Source organism: Hipposideros armiger, unplaced genomic scaffold (genome assembly GCF_001890085.2).
Source record: "Hipposideros armiger isolate ML-2016 unplaced genomic scaffold, ASM189008v1 scaffold_804, whole genome shotgun sequence".
Taxonomy (NCBI): Eukaryota; Metazoa; Chordata; class Mammalia; order Chiroptera; family Hipposideridae; genus Hipposideros; species Hipposideros armiger.
In genome coordinates this window covers 399,651-422,741 of record NW_017732154.1, presented here as the reverse complement: position 1 = coordinate 422,741, position 23,091 = coordinate 399,651, and the positions used below count along the sequence as shown (strand labels likewise).

Sequence of the window (23,091 nt, the reverse complement as noted above, 5' to 3'; positions counted from 1 at the left end):
TGTGGGATCCGAACCGGGGCCCTCTGGCATCCCAAGCAAGTTCTTAACCATCGCGCCACTCGGCCGGCCCTGGATTGCTTTATATAGTTTCTTATATCTGGATTTTGCTGATTATCTCTGTAGTTTCATTAAATATGTAGCATGTTCCTCTGCCCCTTATTTTCTGTTAACTGGCAGTTATATTGGGGGCTTGATCAGATTTGGATTAATTGTATGTGGCAAAAACATGTAATAGGTGGTGTTGTATACTTATGTCAGGAGGCATGTAATACATGGTTTGTCTTTCTTTGTCTACTAAAATTGATCAGTTGGTACAGGTGTTGCCAGCTTAATACATCACCTTTTCACCTAATGGTTTTAAACAGCCATTGATGTTCATGATTCACTTAAAAATTTTTTCAGCTTTATTGAGGTATAATTAACACATAAAATTATATATATTTAAGGTGTACAATAGAAGTTGATATACATATACGTTGTACAGTGATTACCATAATGAAGCTAGTTAAGACATCCATCACCTCACATAGTTATTTTTCTTTTTTTTTTTGGTGGGGAGAACATTTAACATCTACTCCCTTAGCAATTTTTGAGTATACAATATAGTACTTTTAACAGGTACCATGCTGTTCATTAGATCTCCAGAACTTAATCATCTTTTAACTGAAAGTTTGTACTCTTTGATAAACATCTCCCCATTTCTACCTTCCCCCAGCCCCTGGCAACCACCATTCTAGTCCTTCTTTCTATGAGTTCAACTTTTTTAGATTCCACATATAAGTGAGATCATACAGCATTTGTCTTTCCCTGTCTAGCTTATTTTCACTTTTATTTTTAAAATTGTGCAGGGTTGGGTACCAGTACAGCTAAAGAAGCAAGGGAGTATTTTGCTGATATGGAAAGGCACCGCATCTTGTTTAGATATGCTGGTCCTGAAGATGATGCTGCCATTACCTTGGTAATAAACTATTTTTTAAAAATTTTCCAGTATCCATCCCCCTTACCTGCTATAACTTTCTTCTCAGTCTTGGTTTTCTATAAGTCTCTTGAATTCTAATGCCCAAACTAGTTAATTTTAATGTTTCTCCCAGGACCCCCCCCCCCCCCCCCCCCCCCCCGCCAATTATGCCTTCCTTTCATAGTTCTTTAACTGAAAGACCTCTGTTCAAGTGTGTTTTTTATAAAAGAATATTGGGGGAAACACCCTTAATTTCCCAGAAATTAAAGTTATTTGCCTTTTGTAATGAAATTTATTTGCTCTTTTAATGTGTGAAATCATTGACTGAAATCTTTCAGGCATTCAGTAAAAAGAAGATTGATGACAGAAAAGAATGGTTAACAAATTTTATGGAAGATCGGAGACAGCGTAGGTTACATGGCTTACCGGAGGTTAGTCAAACAGTGGTGATCTGGGGGAAGAAAGAGACTAAAATTGATGTAGTAATAATGACAATATTGCTATATAACTTTTCTCTTAGCAATTTTTGTATGGTACAGCAACAAAGCATTTGACGTACAATGATTTCATCAACAAGGAATTGATTCTCTTCTCAAACTCAGACAATGAAAGATCTATACCATCTCTTGTTGATGGTAAGTAGCTTTCATTTAAAAAATGTTTTTCATTCATATTTTAATTTCATGTACTTTAAGGTATCCTTATAATAAATTTCAAAATCCTGAAATTGCTACAGAGAGATTTTGATAGGACTGAAGTCTTTTATTTCTTAATTTGAATCTTTTAAAATCCTTTTTCAGTTTTTCAGGAAAATTAAAGTCAGATTTTAAAAGCTTTTGCCCCAAGTTCATTGAAGACTTCCTAAAATAAATAAAATGGGATTTTAATAAGTTCTAAAATATTTATCAGAGACTAAATTTTATAAACACCTTTATATCTCAATACTTTATTTAACCTGACAAAAAAAAATTTAGAAACTGCTACCTGGTAGTTAGAGTAGATTTTGTTCTTCTGTCTAGAATTTTAAAATTTTCATTTGTAACTTTTAGCAAGTTAGTTGATTGTGTTCCTTGGCTTTTCTGTTACTAGTAGATGGTTCTACCTGCCCGTTAAGTTCTAGCTTTAAGTTAACATCCCTTCTATGAAGTCTTCTTTAACAGTTTCAGTCTAAATTGGTCTCAGATGCCTAAACTTCTATGCCAGTAATTGTGTGCCTATTATTTTACTTGTGTTAATTTTGCCTCCTCAATTAGATTATAAAATTCACAAGGAAAGGGGCCATATTTATCAATTTGTTTCGACAATGCTCTGGGTTCACAATGATGATGATGATAGCTAGCATATACTGAAAAGTTTGTTACTGTGCTCATTGGCCTAGAGCAAGAAGAATGATAAGAAAGCAGAGTACTTTGCTTACATTATCTCATGTAATCCTTATGGTCACCTTATTAGGAAGGTAATTATTTCTGTTACACTGATGAGGACACTGAAACTTACTGGTTTAGTAATTTGTGCAAAGTCATATGTTAAATGGCAAGTTGGCAAGAGTATTCAGATTGGTAAGATTCTTCGCCTGAATTCTTAACTACCACAATATATTTTTTTATTTATAAAGGTTGCCCTGATTTGGGATACTCTAATAATATTTTCAGACTTATTGGTAGTTTGTTGCTACTTTAGTTACAACTTAAATTTTGGCCATGGGAGTATTTGGAATCTCCTATGAAAGAAGTTTGGTGCCAGTGAGCAGACCTTTAAGACCAGAAGGTGGTCTTTCAATTGGTATTTCACTTATGGAATAGATTGAAATGGTATAAAAAGGTGTTAGTATATACTCACTTTGTTATAGAATCTTAAGCAATTATTTTTAGTCAGTTATTTTTCAAAACAAACTATATCTTTTTCTTTCTTGAATATATGGAACATTTTTGAATATATGGAATGCTAAAAGAAACACTACAACTATATTTTGAGTAATATTTTTAAAAGAAGGTTGTTCTTTTTAAAACTAGGCTTTAAACCAGGCCAACGAAAAGTTTTATTTACCTGTTTCAAAAGGAATGATAAACGCGAAGTAAAAGTTGCCCAGTTGGCTGGATCTGTTGCTGAGATGTCTGCTTATCATCATGGAGAAGTAAGCATTAAGTTTGGAATCAATTAAGAGCTATGCTTATTGGCATGAAGAAGAATAATTAAGTATAATAAAGCATTTTTCTTTTCATAAGGACTTTGAAATGTAAAAAAATTGAGTTTGGATTTTAATAAAAATTAGGGAATATGTATAGAAAATTTAGAATATTAATGTTATATTCTGTCTGTTTCTGTTCTGTAGCAAGCATTAATGATGACTATTGTGAATTTGGCTCAGAACTTTGTGGGAAGTAACAACATTAACTTGCTTCAGCCTATCGGTCAGTTTGGAACTCGGCTTCATGGTGGCAAAGACGCTGCAAGCCCTCGTTATATTTTCACAATGTTAAGGTAACAATTTGCTGATATAATGGTATAAAGCTCTATTTGATATTTACTAGAACTAACTAAATGTTTACTAGACTTGTAACTGTGGAGAGAGATGATTGGGGGTTCTGATGAGGGTGAATGTTTCAAATTATTGATAGCAAATAGAATGAAGTGTGTTGATCTCAATTTTTATAAATTATTGGTGAAATCAGTCCTTATGAATGTAAGGATTTTTTCTGACTTGGTTTTACGTTTTTTTTTTTTTTTTAAGATTTTATTGGGGAGTTGGGGAAGAGGAACAGTGTTAGGGAATTGGGGAAGGGGAACAGCCAAGTTGTTGTCCTTCAGTCTTAGTTGTGGAGGGTGCATCCAGCTCAGCAACAAATCCAGTCGCCATCTGGCTGCCCATCGGCAGCTCAGGGCAGCTCAGCTCAAGGTGCCGTGTTGAATCTTAGTTGTGAGTGGGCACAGCCACCATCCCATGCGGGAGTCCAACCAGAAACCTTATTGTCAGGAGCACGTGCTGTCACCAGCTGAGCCATCCTGCCACCTGTTGGCAACTTGGTGGCAACTCAGCTTGGGCACAGCTCACTGGCCCTTATGGGAATCGAACTGTCGACCCTGTTGCTCAGAGCTTGAGCTCTTAACCAACTAAGCCACTCGGCTGGCCCAATGGCTTTACTTTTTAGACTGAAGATGGGTTTTGGGATTTAGTCAGAGTAAGAAGAAATCCTTAAGTTATTTATCAATAATAAGAATTTAAGTAGGCAAGTACAGAAGTAAAATAGGATTATTTTATTCTGGCTTTGTCTCTGAAAGAAATGTATTTGGAAATAAGGCTAGATAAAATTTACCGTGAAGCACATGTAATCACATTTGCATTCTTTTTAAAAGATTTTTGAAATGTAAAGTCTTTACGTATAAATTTTATTTCCTAAAACCACAACATTTACGCATATTTTTCATTTTCTTTTCATTAGCTCTTTAGCAAGACTGCTTTTTCCTACTATGGATGACAACCTGCTTAAATTCCTTTATGATGATAATCAACGTGTAGAGCCTGAGTGGTATATTCCTATAATTCCCATGGTTTTAATAAATGGTGCTGAGGGCATTGGTACTGGATGGGCCTGTAAACTACCCAACTATGATGCTAGGGAAATTGTGAACAATGTCAGACGAATGCTAGATGGCTTGGATCCTCATCCTATGGTAATTATTTGGGACTTATTTCTTATATTGTTTATTTAACAAATAATAGTATAAACTACAAAGTCAAGTCATGTTAGAGAAGTAATGGAACCATTTCCATTTTAGAACATATTATAAAAGATGAATACCATATTAGCATGTAACTTGATGTGTGCTTATAATAAAAGATATAAACTTTGGAAAAAGCCTGGACATGAAGTTTATGGGGAGACACTATTGAAATTTTAAAATATTTCAGGCTTTCAAATATGTAAATTATATAGAGAACAATGCTTGTATGTAACTTTATTTTTGTTCTTAAACTACTAAGTCATATTGGAATTGTAAGGATGCTCAAAAACACACTGTATATATTTTAATGTATCCCTTTTTTTTTGCCCTTTTCTTACAGCATTCACTGTGTTTGGTTTTTCCTTCAAACACTCTCCAAGAAAACCCTCTCAAAAAAGTGTCCGCCTCTTTTCCACATGATTTAAAATCATCTGGAAATTTTCTTTTATCATGATACACTTAAAAGTACATTTTTATCACAAAAGTAATAGTGCTCATTGTAGAAAATATGTGAGCAAAGAGGAAAGTATTCTTCATAAACCCACCATGTTGAAACAAACTGTTAATATTTTAATGTATTTCTCTCCAAGTTTTATTTCATTTTTATATTTTAAAATAAAACAAAAAATTAGATTGAGTATGGTTTAAAATTTGTTTTTCCCCGTAAATACTCTAAAGTACCTTAAAATATTTCTAACATAAGCATCAAACTGCTTTTTATGATTATAGCATTTTATTTTACATTTTAGAGTATTTAAGTATCAGATACATTTTAGTGTATTAAGTCAATCTATTTGATCATTACATGCTTCTTTTATGTCTGATATAAATCTGTCTCTATGTGTATGTATATACACACACACACACACACGCACACATATAGACATATATCTTTAGATTTCTAGATCTGTTTTCTTTCTTTCTTGTCTATATCTATCTCTGTCTATCTGTGAGATGCTGGTAAGTGGTGAGATAAAAAACTGTCTTCAAAAAGTTAATCTGTTCTCAAGACAAGACATTGCAGCATGACGTTTATAGTGACAAAAGATCATAGTTACTCAGTGTACCAGAAGAAATGTCCTAGGTTGTATGCCTAACTTCTTAGTGCTATAACAAATATGCATTTTAGAAGAGGGAGAGATCACTTATAATTAGGCTGAGAAGGATGAGTAAGATTTATATAGAAGAATGGGATATGGGGAGCTGAATATGTACCTACGCTGGTGGATAGAGTGAGTGAAAGTGAGAATATTCAAAATATTCAAGCAAAAATGTGGAAGAACAGTAATGGTTTGAAAGGCAAGTAATTGGAGAAAAGGTAGAAAGTTAGATTGGCTAAAGACTGGAAGGCTTTCAAAGTAATGTCCAAGGAATTTAAACTGAAAGGATTATTAATCTAGGGGAGAAGGAGGTATGGAGGCAATAGGCTGTAAAGAAAAAGTCATATTCTAGGAAGACTAGGAAAGATAATGTTAAGGTTTTGAGATTGGGGGATGTTCAGAGTATATTAACAAAAACCAAAAAAGTCTAGATGAATTTAAAATTGAGTGATTATTTGGAGAGGGGCTGTTGAAGATGAGGAATTCTGTTTGTCATGCCAATCTGTCAGTAGCAGTAGACCATAGACTCAGGGGCATTTACAGGTGGTATTGACACTCAAGAGAGAAATCAGGGCCTTAAGTTATTTTTATTTTTCTGTGCAGCTTCCAAACTACAAAAACTTTAAAGGAACGCTCCAAGAACTTGGTCAAAACCAGTATGCAGTCAGTGGTGAAATATTTGTGGTGGATAGAAACACAGTAGAGATTACAGAGCTTCCAGTTAGAACTTGGACACAGGTTAGTATAAGTATGTGAGCTACCTGTGAGGAGGGATTGCATTAAGCAGTTCTTTCTGGTAAGATTATGATTCTGTCATTGTTTGCCTTAAGTCTGTAGTGTTTAAAAATTCCTATATGCATTTTTGACCCATTCAATTGTATTTGTGCTTTGACTATTCACATAGTAATTAAAACGTTTTTTAACTTATCTAAATGTAGAATAACTTAAGCTAGCTTTTAAAGAGATATTATTTTTACTCTGAAATGAGTAGAGTAGTATGTAAAACACAGTGTTTTGAACCCTTATAAATATGGTCAATAAATTCATGTCTGTACCGCTGTTACAAATCTAAGGGTATGCGTGTCATTTTTTGTCAGTTCTCATTGATGTTACCCTCTTTATACGCAGCCTTCCCCTTGCTCTTTGGAATATGAGCAGATCAGAACTGTTACCTTGTATATTTTCTCTCAACATTGAGATCCCCAAATATTCTATAGTGACTTGGGCAGGAAATGATAGTGATGGAGGTTTCCCCTTCTTTTTTCCATAGGAATAGAGACCTTTTATTATAGTTGCATGATGTGGCATGAGAACATGAATGTATGTTGTGAAAAGAATTACTTACTTTTAAATCTCTTATAGGTATACAAAGAACAGGTTTTAGAACCTATGCTAAATGGAACAGATAAAACACCAGCATTAATTTCTGATTATAAAGAATACCATACTGATACAACTGTGAAATTTGTGGTGAAAATGACTGAAGAGAAACTAGCACAAGCAGAAGCTGCTGGATTGCACAAAGTTTTTAAACTTCAGACTACTCTTACTTGTAATTCCATGGTAATTGTTTAGATTTACTATTAATTTAACCTTCCTTGAATGACATAAGTTGGATTTCTGTAATTGGCTTTCTGTTGGGAGTGGCTATAGGAAGTCTGAATGCATTTTTCTCTCCCCCCGTATATTTGCTGAAGAATCTAGAGGTACATTCCTTTTCCTCTACTATTATCCACTACTCTTAATAAATCCCAACTCTGCATTTGTGCATCTGGGCTTGAACACACAGTATACACACACCTAACTAAAAGTTATGAGAGTGATTGTTGCAGGCTTTTCATATGCCTTATTCCTGTCTCTATTAGCATTTTAATTGTGGAGTGTGTATCTCCTCATAACTCTAATCTGCTATATTAATCTTGCATGTTTGAGTTTATATATAATTGGGGAAGAAGGTAGAAAGTATGTATGATTACCCTTGTCCTATTCCAAATTAGCTTTTAGATTTAAAGAGGAGTAAAAGAAGAAAAATCCAGCAAGAGTATGCTGGCTGAGAAAAGGACCATAATATGCCAAGAAAAACTGATGGAAAAAGGAGAAAAAGGATGAAGAAGTAAAATTTCCAAAAAAATATTGAGGAAGTTTGAGTGAATTATAGCACAGTTATAAAAACAAAATGGCAAATGCACATCCATTGAGGAGATGCGAGAGAGAGAACTTTAGATTTAACATTTTAAACTTAGCAATAGAATATGTCTATTTTTAGTTTGAAAAAATTTTTTCTTAGGTGGTTTTATAGTCACTTTAAATAAGAACCTTTTTTTTAAGATTTTTATTGGGGAATTGGGGGATGGGAACAGCGCTGGGGAATTGGGGAAGGAGAACAGACAAGTTGCTGTCCTATTGTTCTTCAGTCTAGTTGTGGAGGACGTTGCTTCACTGGCCCAAGTTGGCACCATCGTTGCGCTCTTCCCAGGTGAGGCAGATCAATCACAGCTTCTGGACGGCCGCTCACTGCAGCTGCTGGCCACTCATGCTGGCTGCTGGCTGCACACGGTAGCCCATGGCAAACCGCTGCAGCACAGGCTGCAGCGTACGCCATCTCAGGCAACTCACGGCAGCGCAGCTCCAGGTTGAGCTGTCGTTCAGCATCTTAGCTGTGGAGGGCAGTGTCACTGGCCCTCATCTGTGGGATCCGAACCGAGGCCCTCTGGTGTCCCAAGCCAGCTCCCAACCAATGTGCCACTTGGCTGGCCCAAGAACCCTTTTTTTAAGGACCCATTTTTATCTTTCAAATCATTTCAATTTTAAATATTTTTCTCTGTTTTGAGAATTGAATTTATTAGTTTCTTGGAGTCACTAAGGGAATATTTACAGAAATGTGTTAATAAGTTTAGTTCTGTTTAATGGCTTTTAGGGGTGGTGTGCATTTATATAAGTCTATTATGGTTTTAAATACTATACATGTCATACAAGTTAAAAATACAAATACAGATTTATGTAATTTTCAAAAACTTTGTGTTTTGCTTAGGTACTCTTTGATCATATGGGATGTCTGAAGAAGTATGAAACTGTGCAAGACATTTTGAAAGAATTCTTTGATTTACGATTAAGTTATTATGGTTTACGTAAGGAGTGGCTTGTAGGGATGTTGGGAGCAGAATCTACAAAGCTTAACAATCAAGCTCGTTTCATTTTAGAGAAGATACAAGGGAAACTTACTATAGGTAAGATGAAACTTTTAACAATTTGAACATTAGTTAAAATGGAAAAAGTCTTTATTAATAGAAGACATTTTTATCAGTAGAATATAAACAAATACAAATTGAATCTCTTTTCTTGATCCTAACTTTATTTTTCCCTCACATAGAGAATAGGTCAAAGAAAGATTTGATTCAAATGTTAGTCCAGAGAGGTTATGAATCTGACCCAGTGAAAGCCTGGAAAGAAGCACAAGAAAAGGTAATCATTTGCAGACCAAGACATTCAGAGAAGCTTTTAAAAACAACTTCCAAAACAAACAAAAGACCCAACCCCTAAAATTTAAATCTAATACTGCTAAAGATGCTGAGTTGTGTGTTTGGAGACTGAAGTCTTCTGTTTATCCACAGAACAGACACAGTACAGGAATTTGCAGTGCACACCCAGCACAAAGCACTTTGCCAGTGTGACTCAACCAGGGCCTGGAGAAATGACTCCAGGTGTGAGAAGGTAGCTCAGTCTCCTTGGCCTTTTTTCTGAGCCTGCCATTAAAAGGTGTCAGTTGTGGTGGTGGTTTTGGTGAGGTGCATGTATACTATCTGGGCACTACACTGGTAGCACATAAATAAATCATTTCACACTGGTCAGTCTATGGTCACAATATGGTATTCAGTCACCATTCACTTGATCTGGTTTCAGTTTATGCTGGGAAGACTAGAGACAAAAGGTTCAGTATTATTGTATTTATCGAGTACCACGTATATGCTCTGTCCTGTGCTTAGATCTTTGGCTGGAGATGTAAACCCTGGAACTTCAGATTAAAAGTCTGATGTTTTATTAATGTCCATTTTAGAACATAAAGTACTAATATTAATTTAGTTAATTGAATATTGAAACTTTGAGATTCCCCTCAAGAATTAGTTTCTTGCTGTTGTGTGTAATTAAAAGAAAAATTTAAAAAGGCAGTACAACGTTGTGATTGAGAACACAAATGTACAAAAGGAAGAAAATTGGAAATGATTAAAGTTTTTTTATACTTAGAATATTAGGTATATATGATACTGATGTTATCATCTTTAAAATACAGTTAGGATTATGTGACATAACTTGAACTGAAACTTTAAATTTCTCTACATTTTTGAGTTCTCAACCATAAAGTTTTCCAGATTTTTCATCAAATTACATTGAAATGCTGGTTTTGTTTATACTAGTAAAGTTTTTAAAAAAATTTTGGACAGTTAATAGAATGCCATTTATTAGTGATAAAATTAGAATCAATTATAGCTTTTGTAATTACATATTAAGATAATAGGCTTATTCATCATTTGAAGAAAATGGGGTTGAACAAGATGGGAAGCGTTCAGAATTAAGATGATTCAAGTACTTTGCTTTCCTTTCAATATGTTTTACTGAATTTTTAAACCCCAATAATGAATTTAATGCTTAGTTTTAAAAGATATGTGTTTAGAGGTTGAGACTGCCCTTTTGGTGGAGATATATACTTCATGGGTAAAACCTACTGCTTGGTTTCAATAATTTCATTGTCAACATCAAAATTTCCTCAGCATCTTGGCCATGAGTTCACTTTGGGGGTTCAGTAACAAAAGGAACTGCCTTTACAAGAGCGTCCAATTGTGTAGAGTTGGAAAAGAAAATTATCAAGGAGATAATTAGAAGATGAAAGTTTTTTCAAAAATGTAATAGAATTTGGTCATTGGAACTTGAGAAGTTTTTTGGTTTTTTTTCCTGAAATTATCTTTAGTCATCTTCATGTTAACAGTGATAGATACACATATTCTTAGAGGACTTGTTAAGAATATTTTGGGTGTCGTCAAAATCTAGAGCAACTAGACTTCTAAAGTGTGGGTCTAAACAGGATTTTATGACACTAATATTTTAATAGTAGTGTAATAACCTAAATATTCCATAGCAACACTGTTTCATGAATTTTTTTTTTAAAAACTAGTTTTTATTTATCATGAGTTATCTAGGTATCACTTCAACAGCATTCCTTATTTGGCTAATGTTGCTTAATTCAATTTATAGTTTTATTTATGTAATGAGGCATCTTGCTTTGCAATTTTTATTTTTATCCCTTTGCTTCTAAAGTCTACTTAAACCTGACTTTGTATATATATTTTACTGAAAAATTTAAATTGAATTGTAAACCCTTTGTTTTTGGTTACCAAAAGTGAACTTTTTGTTTTCTAGAGTATTATAGTAACTCAGTCATTTTTAATTCTCCGGGTGCCTTAAACAATTTAGATGCAATTTTATGTAATGGCTGTTGTGATTTAAAAAAAAATTAAAGGTGATGTCACCTATAATAACTTCTGTTAAATTAATTGGATTTTGAAATTTAGTATTAACACGAGGATTTTTTTTATTGCAATCCTTTCTATGAAAAAAGACCCTACTAATAAAATTTTAGAGAAGCCCTCATAATTCATACTGTACCAGCTCTTAAAATCTTAAGTGAACTTTGTCTTCATCCTTACACGAGTATTCTTGCTTTAGAGAATTTTTATTAAGAATTCATCCTTAGAGAGTGACTGTACCTTAGCATATTTATTACAACTGTAAAATATTTTCATAAGTGATATTTATTTTGGGTTTCAAATTGTTCACTCACTCATATAAAAATCTGCCAAGATGCAATGATAAAACATTAGTTCCACTCTATTAATTTTAAGATGTGGTGTCTTCTAATTTTGTGACTTATACTGTCTGGGCAAAGCAGTTAATTTTTCATCACATTCAACAGTTAATTTTTCATCACATTCCTGTATAAATAGGGATTGAATATACCACTCATTATGAAGACTTCATTGTGTATTTTTAGAAAATTTAAACTTTTTATAGGAAATATGTTTTCATAGGTAATTTTGCAGATAATCTAAAATAACCCCACCGACTGAAGATGTAGCATTAAAAGTATAGCATTAGTGGAATTTGCAATGCAATATTCAATAAAATTCAGTACTGATTTGATGCTATACAGGACTTTAATATAAAGTTTATTATTTTTTACAGGCAGCAGAAGAGGAAGAAACACAAAACCAGCATGATGATAGTTCCTCTGATTCAGGAACTCCGTCAGGCCCTGATTTTAATTATCTTTTAAATATGTCTCTGTGGTCTCTTACTAAAGAAAAAGTTGAAGAACTGATTAAACAGAGAGATGCAAAAGTATGAACTTTTGTGGGTTAAATAATTTGAAACTATTTCAGTGTTACCCATATCTTTGTTTTCCTTTTTTCAAGAATAAGTATTTTGATTTACTATTTATACATTTTTAAATTATTGGATGTTTAAATCATACTACTTTTTTATAGGGTCGAGAGGTCAATGATCTTAAAAGAAAATCTCCTTCAGATCTTTGGAAAGAAGATTTAGCAGCATTTGTTGAAGAACTGGATGTAGGTTAAGTCTCCATTAAGACATATCTGGAAAAGTAATGTTCATGAAACAAGAATGAAAATTCTTTTTAATTAAATTACTTGTTTTCTTTATGAAGGTTAATGTGTGTATAAGCTGCATTAAGATTAAGCTTCTTTTGACGTTCTAAAGAAGAGCTATAGATGAATGTATAAAGCTATGGAATTCAAGTTTAAAATAAATATACTTTCCATTAGTTAAATGACATCAAGTTAGCTTAATAATGATTTAGTTTAATGTTTTATAGCAAAGCGGTAAGAACTATATGTGTGTGTGTGGGTATGATTGAGTGTAGGTACTTTTCAAAAAGTAGGATGATAGCCTCTTTAGGCTAAAACAATCTAGTGGATAATACTACTCTTTGACTTTTCATTCTTCACATTATTTGATAATTAGTGAAGTAGGTTCAAAAAACATTCTTTTTTTTTTTCATCTAAAAAGATTTAGACTTAAATTTCAGGTTGATCTGTGACATTTAAAGTCTAATGGTACAATTAATTGAATATCTATTGTATGTCAGCACTGCATTTTTTATAATCCTCAGAGTGACCCCCACCACTCCAAATGAGAGGTTATTATTAACCTGTTATACAGATGAAGATTCTAAAGCTTAAAGGTTAAGTAACTTGCTTACAGAGGAATTATATCATTATAGTTAAGAGCAATTACCCTCTCATAGTCCCAGTTTGCTCATCCATAAAATAGGGATCACATGATTTTTAATACCTAGCACATAGTATATGCTTTATAAATTGTAACTGTTATTTTCCAGGATTTATAGTTAATAAGTGGAAATACTAAGATGGAAATCCAGATCTGTCTGATTTCAAAGCTCATGTTATTTTTGTTTTTTTGTTTTTGTTTTTTTTATCTGAGCCATCCTGCCACCTGTTGGCAGTTTAGCTCGGGCTGTGAATTGAACCGGCGATCCTGTTGCTCAGAGCTCGCACTCTTGAGCAAGCTCTTAACCAACTGAGCCACTCGGCCGGCCTATGTGATTTTTGTTAAGCTATCATGCTACAAGGATTTCTTAAATAACAGTTCAAGAGATTAAGATGGCATTTTCCCTTGTACCTTTCAAAGCTTGCTCATTTAGGAATAATTTTGTAAAATGAAGAATTTTTTAACATTAATCATGATTATATCCTCATTTATTACATAGAACCTCCTAAGTTCAATCTAACTATATTGGCCCTTTTACTGTATTTTGCCATGCATAATGAGCTTCTGTGTATAATGTGCACCCACATTTTTGGCCCAAACTTTCTGGAAAAAAAAATCTTTCATTTTAATTCAGATTTTTATTTGTTTACATTTAGGTACTTGTGTTTTGTATTATAAAGGAATTTTAGCATTTATTTTTTAACATATGGTACAAGAAACTTTATGTAACAAGTAATTACAAAGCACAGTAACAGATACAAGGTACAAGAAATTTTATGTACCAGTAACAAATTTACAGTATTTACACATCATTGAAGGCCAAGAACTCATCGTCGTTCCAAGTTTGTCATAAGTTCAACAAAACCAATTATCATATTCCAGGGTATTATTTTGTATGTGGATATTGTTATTGACTTCTACAGTTACACATTTAACTCATAAGCATAAATAAAAGAATTGAAAACATTTATATAGATACAGAATTAGTACTACCCATGTATAATGTGCATCCTTTTTTTCTCCTCACAAATTTGGGCAAAAAAAAGTGCATTATGCACAGCCAAATATGGTAATTTTCATACTTTCTGACTTTTTAAGTTTACAGATAATTTTTTTCATATTTTTTATTATGGCTAAAGTAGAAGTAAAAGCTTCATACTTTTTAAAGGAACTGCCTTTTTGTATGATTTTCTAGGATTCGATGATAGCAGGTCATCAGAAGTCTTGATTCCATAATACATCATAGGATCCTAGAATTGGAAGGGACCATATAGGTCATTTAGTTACTACCACCTTGTATTACAAATGAGAAGCTAGTTAGACTGAATTGGAACTACAAACCACGTCTTCTACTTAGAATTATTTTCTTCCATTACTTTATCTTAGATCACTCGAAAGGAAAAGCTTTATTCTTTACTGAGTGAATGAAATCAGTTTTAATTTCTTACGAAATAGTGATTATCTTTTCGAATGAGTTGTTTATGTACCCGCTGTTGCCTCCACCTCCTTTATAATTATATTTTAGAAAGTGGAAGCGCAAGAACGAGAAGATATTCTCTCTGGAATGGCTGGAAAAGCAATAAAAGGTAAAGTTGGCAAGCCTAAGGTGAAGAAACTTCAGTTGGAGGAGACAATGCCCTCACCTTATGGGAGGAGAATAGTTCCTGAAATTACTGCTATGAAGGCAGATGCCAGCAAAAAGTTGTTGAAGAAGAAAAAGGTATGACATACCTTGTTTTAGCTCATTAGTAGACTCTGCCTCCATTATGGGAGGGTGGGGTGTGTGTGTGTATACACACACACATTTTAATTTTACTGTTTGCTTAAATAATGCTTTATTTTATTTCTAATACATCCACTTGTGATAGGAAATCACTTGTTCTATGAGAGCAGTTGATCCATAGGAGGAAAACATTAGTCAAGGACCCACATATATAAAGAGCTACTTACTTGATTCCATTTTTAAAATGAGAGCTAGAAATACTCAACTTGGCAGCATTTTAAATTAACATCATGGAACAACAAAAAAAGTATATCAACTTTAAAATGCAAACTTCAGTACTGTATCATGACCAATTAAGGAAGTCTTACAGTGGAAAAGGATCTATTTGGCTTTTAAAGTAAGCTATCATCTTTTACTATTTATTTTTTTTTTACCACTAGTTAAAAAATCATCAGGCACATCCTATGTCATTGGCGTTGATCGGTGCTATTGAGGATTTAAAAGTATGAGACATACCCTCCAGTAGATGGGCAAGAGTTAGCCAGAAGAAGGATGCATTGAGAAGACTGTTCAGAGCTGAGGAAACAGGAGGCATGCTGTTCTGAAAGAGAGAGGTGGATTTTTCTGGGCAGGTTGATTTTTAGGACCCAGGGAATGTATAGATAGATATGTCCGGCAGTCTAATTAGAGATAGGGAAATGCACCTAAGTGCTGGAATATGAGATTGGCGAGTTCTCTGGACAGAGCTAATATTTGAAGCAGAGGAGCATTGTGATATCAGAGAGATCACTCTCTTCTAATGTTCTAATAAACTGAGGTCCAACTGCTTCTTTCTTACCCAGCTCCCCATCACATAGTTTCATGACACATGTGCACTTGCTTTCTCCTTAGGAAAATGGCTTCTCCTTTTCAGTTGTTTTTTGTCAGGTTCAGTTCTCAGCACTCTTCTCTTCACCTTACAAAGACCCCTTAAGTAACGTCATCTATGCCGAAAGCTTTTTCCACTCACACAGTGACTCTTAAATTTATGTCCCTAAACTTTTCGGGCATGTCAGGCTAAGATAGCCATATGAATGCCCAAAGACCCTCAAACTCAGCATTTCTGAAACTGGACCCATTATCTTGACTTCAAAATCTCCTCTTCCACCTCTATGCTTTATCTCAATTACTGTGCTATCAGCCATCACTAACCTGGGAATTTTTCCATTTAATCAGTAACTAAATCCTGTTGGTTGCCTAGGAGGCAATTCCAAAGTGCGCCTCATCTTGGTTCCCATTGACACTGTCTTAGAATTTTGTTTTCTCTAAGATGATTTAAAGTGGCGGTCTTAACTAGGAGGACCTGTCTGTAGTCATCTAATTATGACTTTTACCTTTCTACACTTTGTTCCTCTCAGTCTTTTGTCTTACTACCAGAGTGATAGTCCCAAAAAGTAAGTCTGATTATTATAGAAATGCTTAAAAACTTTCAGTGACTCCCCCCTAACTACACACATACTCCTGTATCCAGTGATTTAACACCTATATGCCTCCCTGTGTTTCTATATGACTACTCTTTCTCCTCACCTTGCCTTGAATCCTAGCAGATGATTTGCAGTTCTCTAAACATGATGTCGTGACTTACGTCTCTGTGTCTTTTGCCTGTGATGCTCTTCCTTCCTTTCTTCTGCTTACCTGGCAGACTTCCATGATTACTTCAATACCCAGTCAGGAAGTCTCCTTTGTGGAGCCCTAGGTAGAGTTGCTCACTCCTCCACATAGGTCATTTATACCACCTCTATATTTGTTATTTGTGTATTTGTATTATAATGACTTGCTATATCTATCTCTCTATATATCTATATTCCCTCACCCACAAAAATCTTAGAGTCTGAGGACTTTGTCTTATAATACTTTGTCTTATAAACCATGTATGACATGTGTTGCTTATTTTCCTTCAATAATCTGAAGGTTTTTTTTCTAGTATATAGAGATCTAAGCTATAGCAACATATTTTTTCAGGTACTTTTTGGTATACTTAGCTGTAGGTCTAGAAGTTCCTAGTCAAAATCTGCCTTCTTGTTTTTATGGTTGCTTTTAAGTAGCTGTCATCTCATATTGTGTATGAGATTAGAGTGGTAAGCAATATTATTTGCTACAGATAAATAAAGTAAAACATTGTCTGATGAAAGTCATCTGTTAAGACCTCATAATATTACACTATTATTTTTTCACTCATCTGATATGAAGATGCAGTCTGTTGGCTGGACATGTATCTCTAAAATATATGGTGTTAATTTAACTTTTGTTTTTACTCATGGTTTGGTTTTCTTTTTAATGCGTAGGGTGATCTTGATACCACAGCAGTAAAAGTGGAATTTGATGAAGAATTCAGTGGAACACCAGTAGAAGGTACAGGAGAAGAGGCGTTGATGCAGCCAGTGCCTATAAACAAAGGTCCCAAACCCAAAAGGGAGAAAAAGGAACCTGGTGAGGATTCGTTATAAAGTGTGTGTGTGTGTGTGTGTGTGTGTGTGTGTGTGTGTGTGTAAATCTATACACACAGGGTATTACTAGCGTCTTTTGATCATGCTTTTTTCTAATAGTTTAAGCAATATCTCCAGTGTTTATGAACATTTGTTATTTTATAATGAACTTTTCATTATAATAGTTTTATTTTTACTAGTGACATTTATATAAGTATTAATACATGTATTATTGTTGTTTTGTTTTTAGGTACCAGGGTGAGGAAAACACCCACATCATCTGGTAAATCTAGTGCAAAGAAAGTGAAGAAACGGAATCCCTGGTCAGATGATGAATCCAAGTCAGAAAGTGACTTGGAAGAAACAGAGCCAGTGGTTATTCCAAGAGATTCTTTGCTTAGGAGAGCAGCTGGTATTGTGATACATTTTATATTTCATTTATTGATATTGTAGTTTGACCAAGATAGTATTACTCATATAAGTTGGTATTATTAGTATTACCAATGTTACTAAAGTACTAACCCATTAGTATTTCAGAAGTTACAGTTCAAGAAGACAAAAAAAAATTGCTTTACAGAATGATCTTTTCTAGCAAAGTTGGACATAAAACACATTTTTCTAAAATGAAGAATGTTTTCTTATCGATGTTTATTATAAAGTTTAGGTTATGTTCCCTCCATAGTTTGAAGATTTTTGATAAAAAAAAAGTACTTTGGTAGTATACCAAGAGTGATGGATCAATAGAAGCACTTTATAGTTTTGTTTTTGTTTAGTTTTCTACCCCTTGTATCATGTAACATTACCCCCTACGTTAGGAGTATGATTCCATGTACACAGCATAATTTAGATAATTGCAGTGATAGAGCTAGGCTGCAGAACCCCATTTTGCTATTATATATTGTGGTTAAGCATGTGATTTGATCCTTTCTGAATATTCATTAATTTGAAGTCTTGAAATAATTAAAAACTGATGAGTCTCCTATTTTATAGATTGTTTTCAAATTTTAATTCCTAATTTACTTAAAATGAATGATACAGCATTATGGTTTTAACTCTGGGAGATACTTTTTAAATTATATGTCAGGACTTAAATTCTTTGGTTTTATCATGACAATGTCATTGAATTTCTTTTTCTTATGTGCATAGGTAGTATAATATATGTGAATTTTTAACATGTGTAACTTAGCTTACATGACAATTTATTAAGTTAAATGCTTCAAAATTGTATTTAGGCTTTTTCCTAAAAAACATCCAAAAAATACATCTTAAATGAAGTAAAAAATTACATAGCATTGAAATGAGTTTTAGATTTTATTTCATAGCATATGCTAGAAATTATAATAAGACTTACTTGTATTATACTGATGTGTCTTTCCCCATAGTTGGTACCTTTTTGTACATTATATTAAATTATTGTTTTGCTAATATATTGAGTTCTTATCTGTTTTTTCTCATTCATCTGAAAAATTACTATTATTTCATAGAAAAACTACCATGAATAGAAGATAGAAGTTTTTATGCAAAAGGATAAGAGAAAGATTAGCACTTTCTAAAGGCCTGTAAAATTTGCCTTTTGTAATTGCAGAAATTATATTACTAGTTACTTTTACAGTGTTCATAATGACTACGTCCCTGTTCCTGAGAAATATTTAAGTATAATAAGTAACATCCTAATAATTAATGTCATCAGTATATGCTCTCCTAACGTATGCAGCATTACCCCATAGCCTCCTGGGAAGTACAGGATGGATGTTAACACTATCAAAATATTATAACTGAGGTCAAAATTGTTGGCTTTTATTCTCTAAATGCTTGTCTCTTTTCCTTGTGTATTTTTAGTGATAGCTGGAATATTTTTCAAATGCATTATTTATCATATTTCATGTAGATAAAGCTGGATTTGATTTTAACAATCACTTTCATTTTTCTCCTAGCTGAAAGGCCTAAGTATACATTTGATTTCTCAGAAGAAGAAGATGATGATGCTGATGATGATGATGACAATAATGATTTAGAGGAATTGAAAGTTAAAGCATCTCCCATAACAAATGATGGGGAAGATGAATTTGTTCCTTCAGATGGCTTAGATAAAGATGAATACACATTTTCACCAGGCAAATCTAAAGCTACTCCAGAGTAAGTAATGAAACAACAGCTCTTCAGTTATATGATCCAGTTAGTTGATTAGGCATCTGACAAAAATCTGACAGTAAGCTTAAGACATTCTAGGTAAAGTCTTCCTTATGAAGCAATAAATTTGGTTAATACTGCAGCTCTTTACATAACTATAGTTGCTATAGTTTAGAGCATGGGTTGGCAAATTTTTTTCCATAAAGGGCTCTATAATAAATATTTTAGGATTTGCAGGCCTTATATGGTCTTTGCCACAACTACTCAATGCTTCCATTGCAGCAGGAAAGCAGCCATAAACAATATGTAAAAGAACTAGTGTAGCTGTGTTTTAATAAAACTTTATTCATGAAAATAACAGCAGGCCTAGGGAACATAGTTTCACAGTCCCTGGTTCAGAGAAAAGTTGCTAAATCTTTATCCGGAATTTTAGCTTTTTTTCCTAGCGTGGGCCTTGGTTGATTTGCCTCATAAGAGTGTGAACACTATCATGTGGGATGTGAAGTGTGTGAACTATTTCAGATTTTTCAGGGAAGTATTTTGCTATAAATTATAAAAAAGTATTTTATCACATGTAGTCTGGGATCAGAAACAGGATTATTGCCTACTTTCATGGAGATTCTGACTTTCTCCTTGGACTTTTGCTAATAAATTATTGATGTTAAATTCTGGTTCTGTCAACCATAAAATTTAATTTAGTGATATTTTGAATAACTAAACTTGGGCAAAGTTGCCATTCTCTTATGTTAAATCATTGGTTTTGGTGTGTGTGTGTGTGTGTATATGCACACTTGTGCATATGAGGGAGAAGAAAAGAGTTTGGTTGCCTACCTTTAACAGAGAGAAACAAATGAGAAAACAAAATTTTGTTCTGTGATTATAATCCTGCAGTACATATCACATGTAATTTATCAAGGTTAAAACCAGATATTTAAATTGTGGTGTTTAATTTTTCTTTCTAATAGAAAATCTTCGCATGACAAAAAAGGTCAGGATTTTGGGAATCTTTTCTCATTTCCTTCATACTCACAGAAGTCAGAAGATGGTATGCTCATTTAGTCTTTTCATTGGTTACTAATTATTGTATTATTGCTGTTTTAATGGAGAAGAAAAAAACAATATATAAATCATTAGGTCATGATTTAATTTCAGGATTTTTTTTTGTATGTAAGTAGATAACTTACCTTCTTTTTACATTTTCCTCAATGTAATAAAGTTTATTTACTTTTCCTGAGGTGATTCCCAACTACTTGATCAAAATAGGCATTATGGAAGCACTTAGATAGACAGATTCTAACCTGTATCTGTGAAGGGCGTGTAGTGTGGTTGCAGTGTTTTAATAAAAAAAATAAGAAATTTTGGAAGATTGAAATTTGATTTTCATGGCAACATGAATGTATATATGATAGTATTTTTGTTTTACAGCTACAAGGGTAGAGATATTACTCAGGGTATATAGTTTTTATATCCTATATTTTTGAGTGTAGAATTTTAAAGGTCAAAACAATCTAGTTAGACTGAATTGATTCACTGTCTTGCATTTTTTAATACATGTAGACAGACATACATAGATCTGGTACATGTTCTATATGTGTAGATAGATATACATTTGACAGCTCGGAACAGTTATATAAAACTGTCACAGCTATAGTCATTTTGAGTCCCTGTTTTGGTTTTCAGGGAGGGAGGGAAGAATTAATTAATTTAATTAATTTGAGTGTGAAAGTAAACTGAAGGTAAGCCTACATGCCTTTTAAATTAATCTTTAATGATTTAAAATTGATTTAAAAAGATGAATATTTAGTACTATTCTAGATTTGACCATTATTACTTAATTCCTGAAATGGTTAATAGCATTAGATGAGTAGATATAACCACAGTAAGAGCTTTTTCATATATCAGATTAAAATAAATCATCAGTATGTATTTTTTAATTGATCAGTTAAGTTTTAAATGATTAACATTTGGGACTATTAAGAAATTTCATTACCTATGCATTTCTATATTGTTTTACAACAGAGTTAACATTTTTGAAATATAACATTGTTATATTTTTTATTTTCAGCTGTTTGTATATTGTGGATTATATGATCAGAAAATAGAAACTTGTAAGATCAATTATCTAGCTAAAGAGAAGTCATCAGTAAAAAGAATCAAAGTTTAACTATTAAGTGGTCCTTACAGAATCTCTTTACTGAAAAAAAGCTTTGTGATTTTTAGATTCAGCTAAATTTGACAGTAATGAAGAAGATTCTGCTTCTGTTTTTTCACCATCATTTGGTCTGAAACAAACAGATAAAGTTCCAAGTAAAACAGTAGCTGCTAAAAAGGGTATGTACTTATGTTTGATTTTGTTAAGCATTGCATACACCATGTAGAGATAGTTGATGTTAAATGAAATTTAATTTAATTTGAAACTATTTACACTAGGATTTCATTAAAATATATTGTAGTTTTAAAGTATAAATGTTTATAAGGAGAACCCCTCCTATTTTCTAACCACGTAAAGTAATTATTAATATGATTTTAAAACCTCATTTTAAAGCTGTTATCATTGTAAAGTAATCCCATGCATTTTATACTAAAGGTAGCCTTCTAGTAAAGCTCTGCTGTTGTTGTTTGGTTGTAAAGTAGATTAAATTTTTGTCTCGCTATTATAATAGCCTGACTGTGTTATCGATGTAGGTCATGTCTTAACTCCTCACGTGGAATGATTGGTCAGTTCAGTTGAGGTCTTCTTTTTCTTTGTGAGCCATATAGCTTCTTTCTTTTCCATAACCTTAGATTGCCCATGAAACACTGAATTGATTCATGAATCTGTTACCAATACCAAGGTACATACCTTGGTGTTTTTGAAGGAGGTCAGTATTAGTGCTTTAAAGATAGTGTGTTTAAAAGATAATTGCTACTTACACAGCAAGTAAACAAACAGTACGAACTGTCCCTTTAGGATCTTAAAAACACACAACAGACAATACCATTGTAGACACACATGTATGAGATGTAGCAGAAAAACAATAAAAGTCCATTGTTATTCTGAATGTACTTGGACTGTGGTGACAAATTGGTTGGCTATGGGAACCTCTCCAGCCAACACATTGGGTGTCCCACCTATATCCCTTTGCCTTTATCACTTCAGTGCACTGTGAGCCAATGTCTGTATTTCTTTGCCTCAGGCCTTTCTCTTTGTTGCTATGCTGGAATGATAACATTCCCCTACCCCCAGCCACCCTCTAGCAGTGATTGAGGAAAGCTGGTCTGCTCTTGCCCCTCTGGAATATGTTTTACACTGGCTCCCAGAGGGATGACAGACTTGCTATAACTTACCCATTACTGGCTGCCCTCTCTTCATTGTCTCATTTTTGTAGTCCCTTTCCTTTACCTCCCCAATAAATACTTGTACTTAAGTCTTTGTCTTAGGATCACACGGGTTCTGCTTCTGGGGAACTCAAACTGAGGCCCTATAATTAATTACCCTTTAAGCATCTTTTTTTTTTATTATCTTCATATGAGCATCTTATAACCACCCTGAAAACTTAACGAGCCATATCAGTTCTTTTAACATTATCAACCTGTTTCCTTCATCAAGCTGTTCATGCCTATTGAACCTAATGAGTTAGAGGTTAGCATTAACTAAAAGGATATCATATCACAACAACGGTCCTGTTTGGTTGTTGACCAGTAACTGAG

General features: G+C 33.4%; 1 protein-coding gene across 2 annotated transcripts in view; it reads left to right on the top strand.

The window, feature by feature from the left end:
- TOP2B (DNA topoisomerase II beta) overlaps positions 1 to 23,091 on the top strand; it is a 56,034-nt gene that overhangs the window by 28,471 nt on the left and 4,472 nt on the right. For both annotated transcript variants that reach the window (XM_019628675.1, XM_019628674.1), the window contains exons 16-33: positions 849 to 958; positions 1,297 to 1,389; positions 1,479 to 1,593; positions 2,971 to 3,092; positions 3,291 to 3,439; positions 4,399 to 4,630; positions 6,385 to 6,519; positions 7,144 to 7,344; positions 8,813 to 9,008; positions 9,152 to 9,243; positions 12,016 to 12,171; positions 12,318 to 12,401; positions 14,609 to 14,803; positions 17,131 to 17,275; positions 17,522 to 17,683; positions 19,206 to 19,407; positions 20,367 to 20,446; positions 21,622 to 21,732. In XM_019628675.1, the coding sequence (XP_019484220.1) occupies positions 849 to 958; positions 1,297 to 1,389; positions 1,479 to 1,593; positions 2,971 to 3,092; positions 3,291 to 3,439; positions 4,399 to 4,630; positions 6,385 to 6,519; positions 7,144 to 7,344; positions 8,813 to 9,008; positions 9,152 to 9,243; positions 12,016 to 12,171; positions 12,318 to 12,401; positions 14,609 to 14,803; positions 17,131 to 17,275; positions 17,522 to 17,683; positions 19,206 to 19,407; positions 20,367 to 20,446; positions 21,622 to 21,732 (2,580 nt within the window). The remainder of the gene's footprint in view (positions 1 to 848; positions 959 to 1,296; positions 1,390 to 1,478; positions 1,594 to 2,970; positions 3,093 to 3,290; positions 3,440 to 4,398; positions 4,631 to 6,384; positions 6,520 to 7,143; positions 7,345 to 8,812; positions 9,009 to 9,151; positions 9,244 to 12,015; positions 12,172 to 12,317; positions 12,402 to 14,608; positions 14,804 to 17,130; positions 17,276 to 17,521; positions 17,684 to 19,205; positions 19,408 to 20,366; positions 20,447 to 21,621; positions 21,733 to 23,091) is intronic.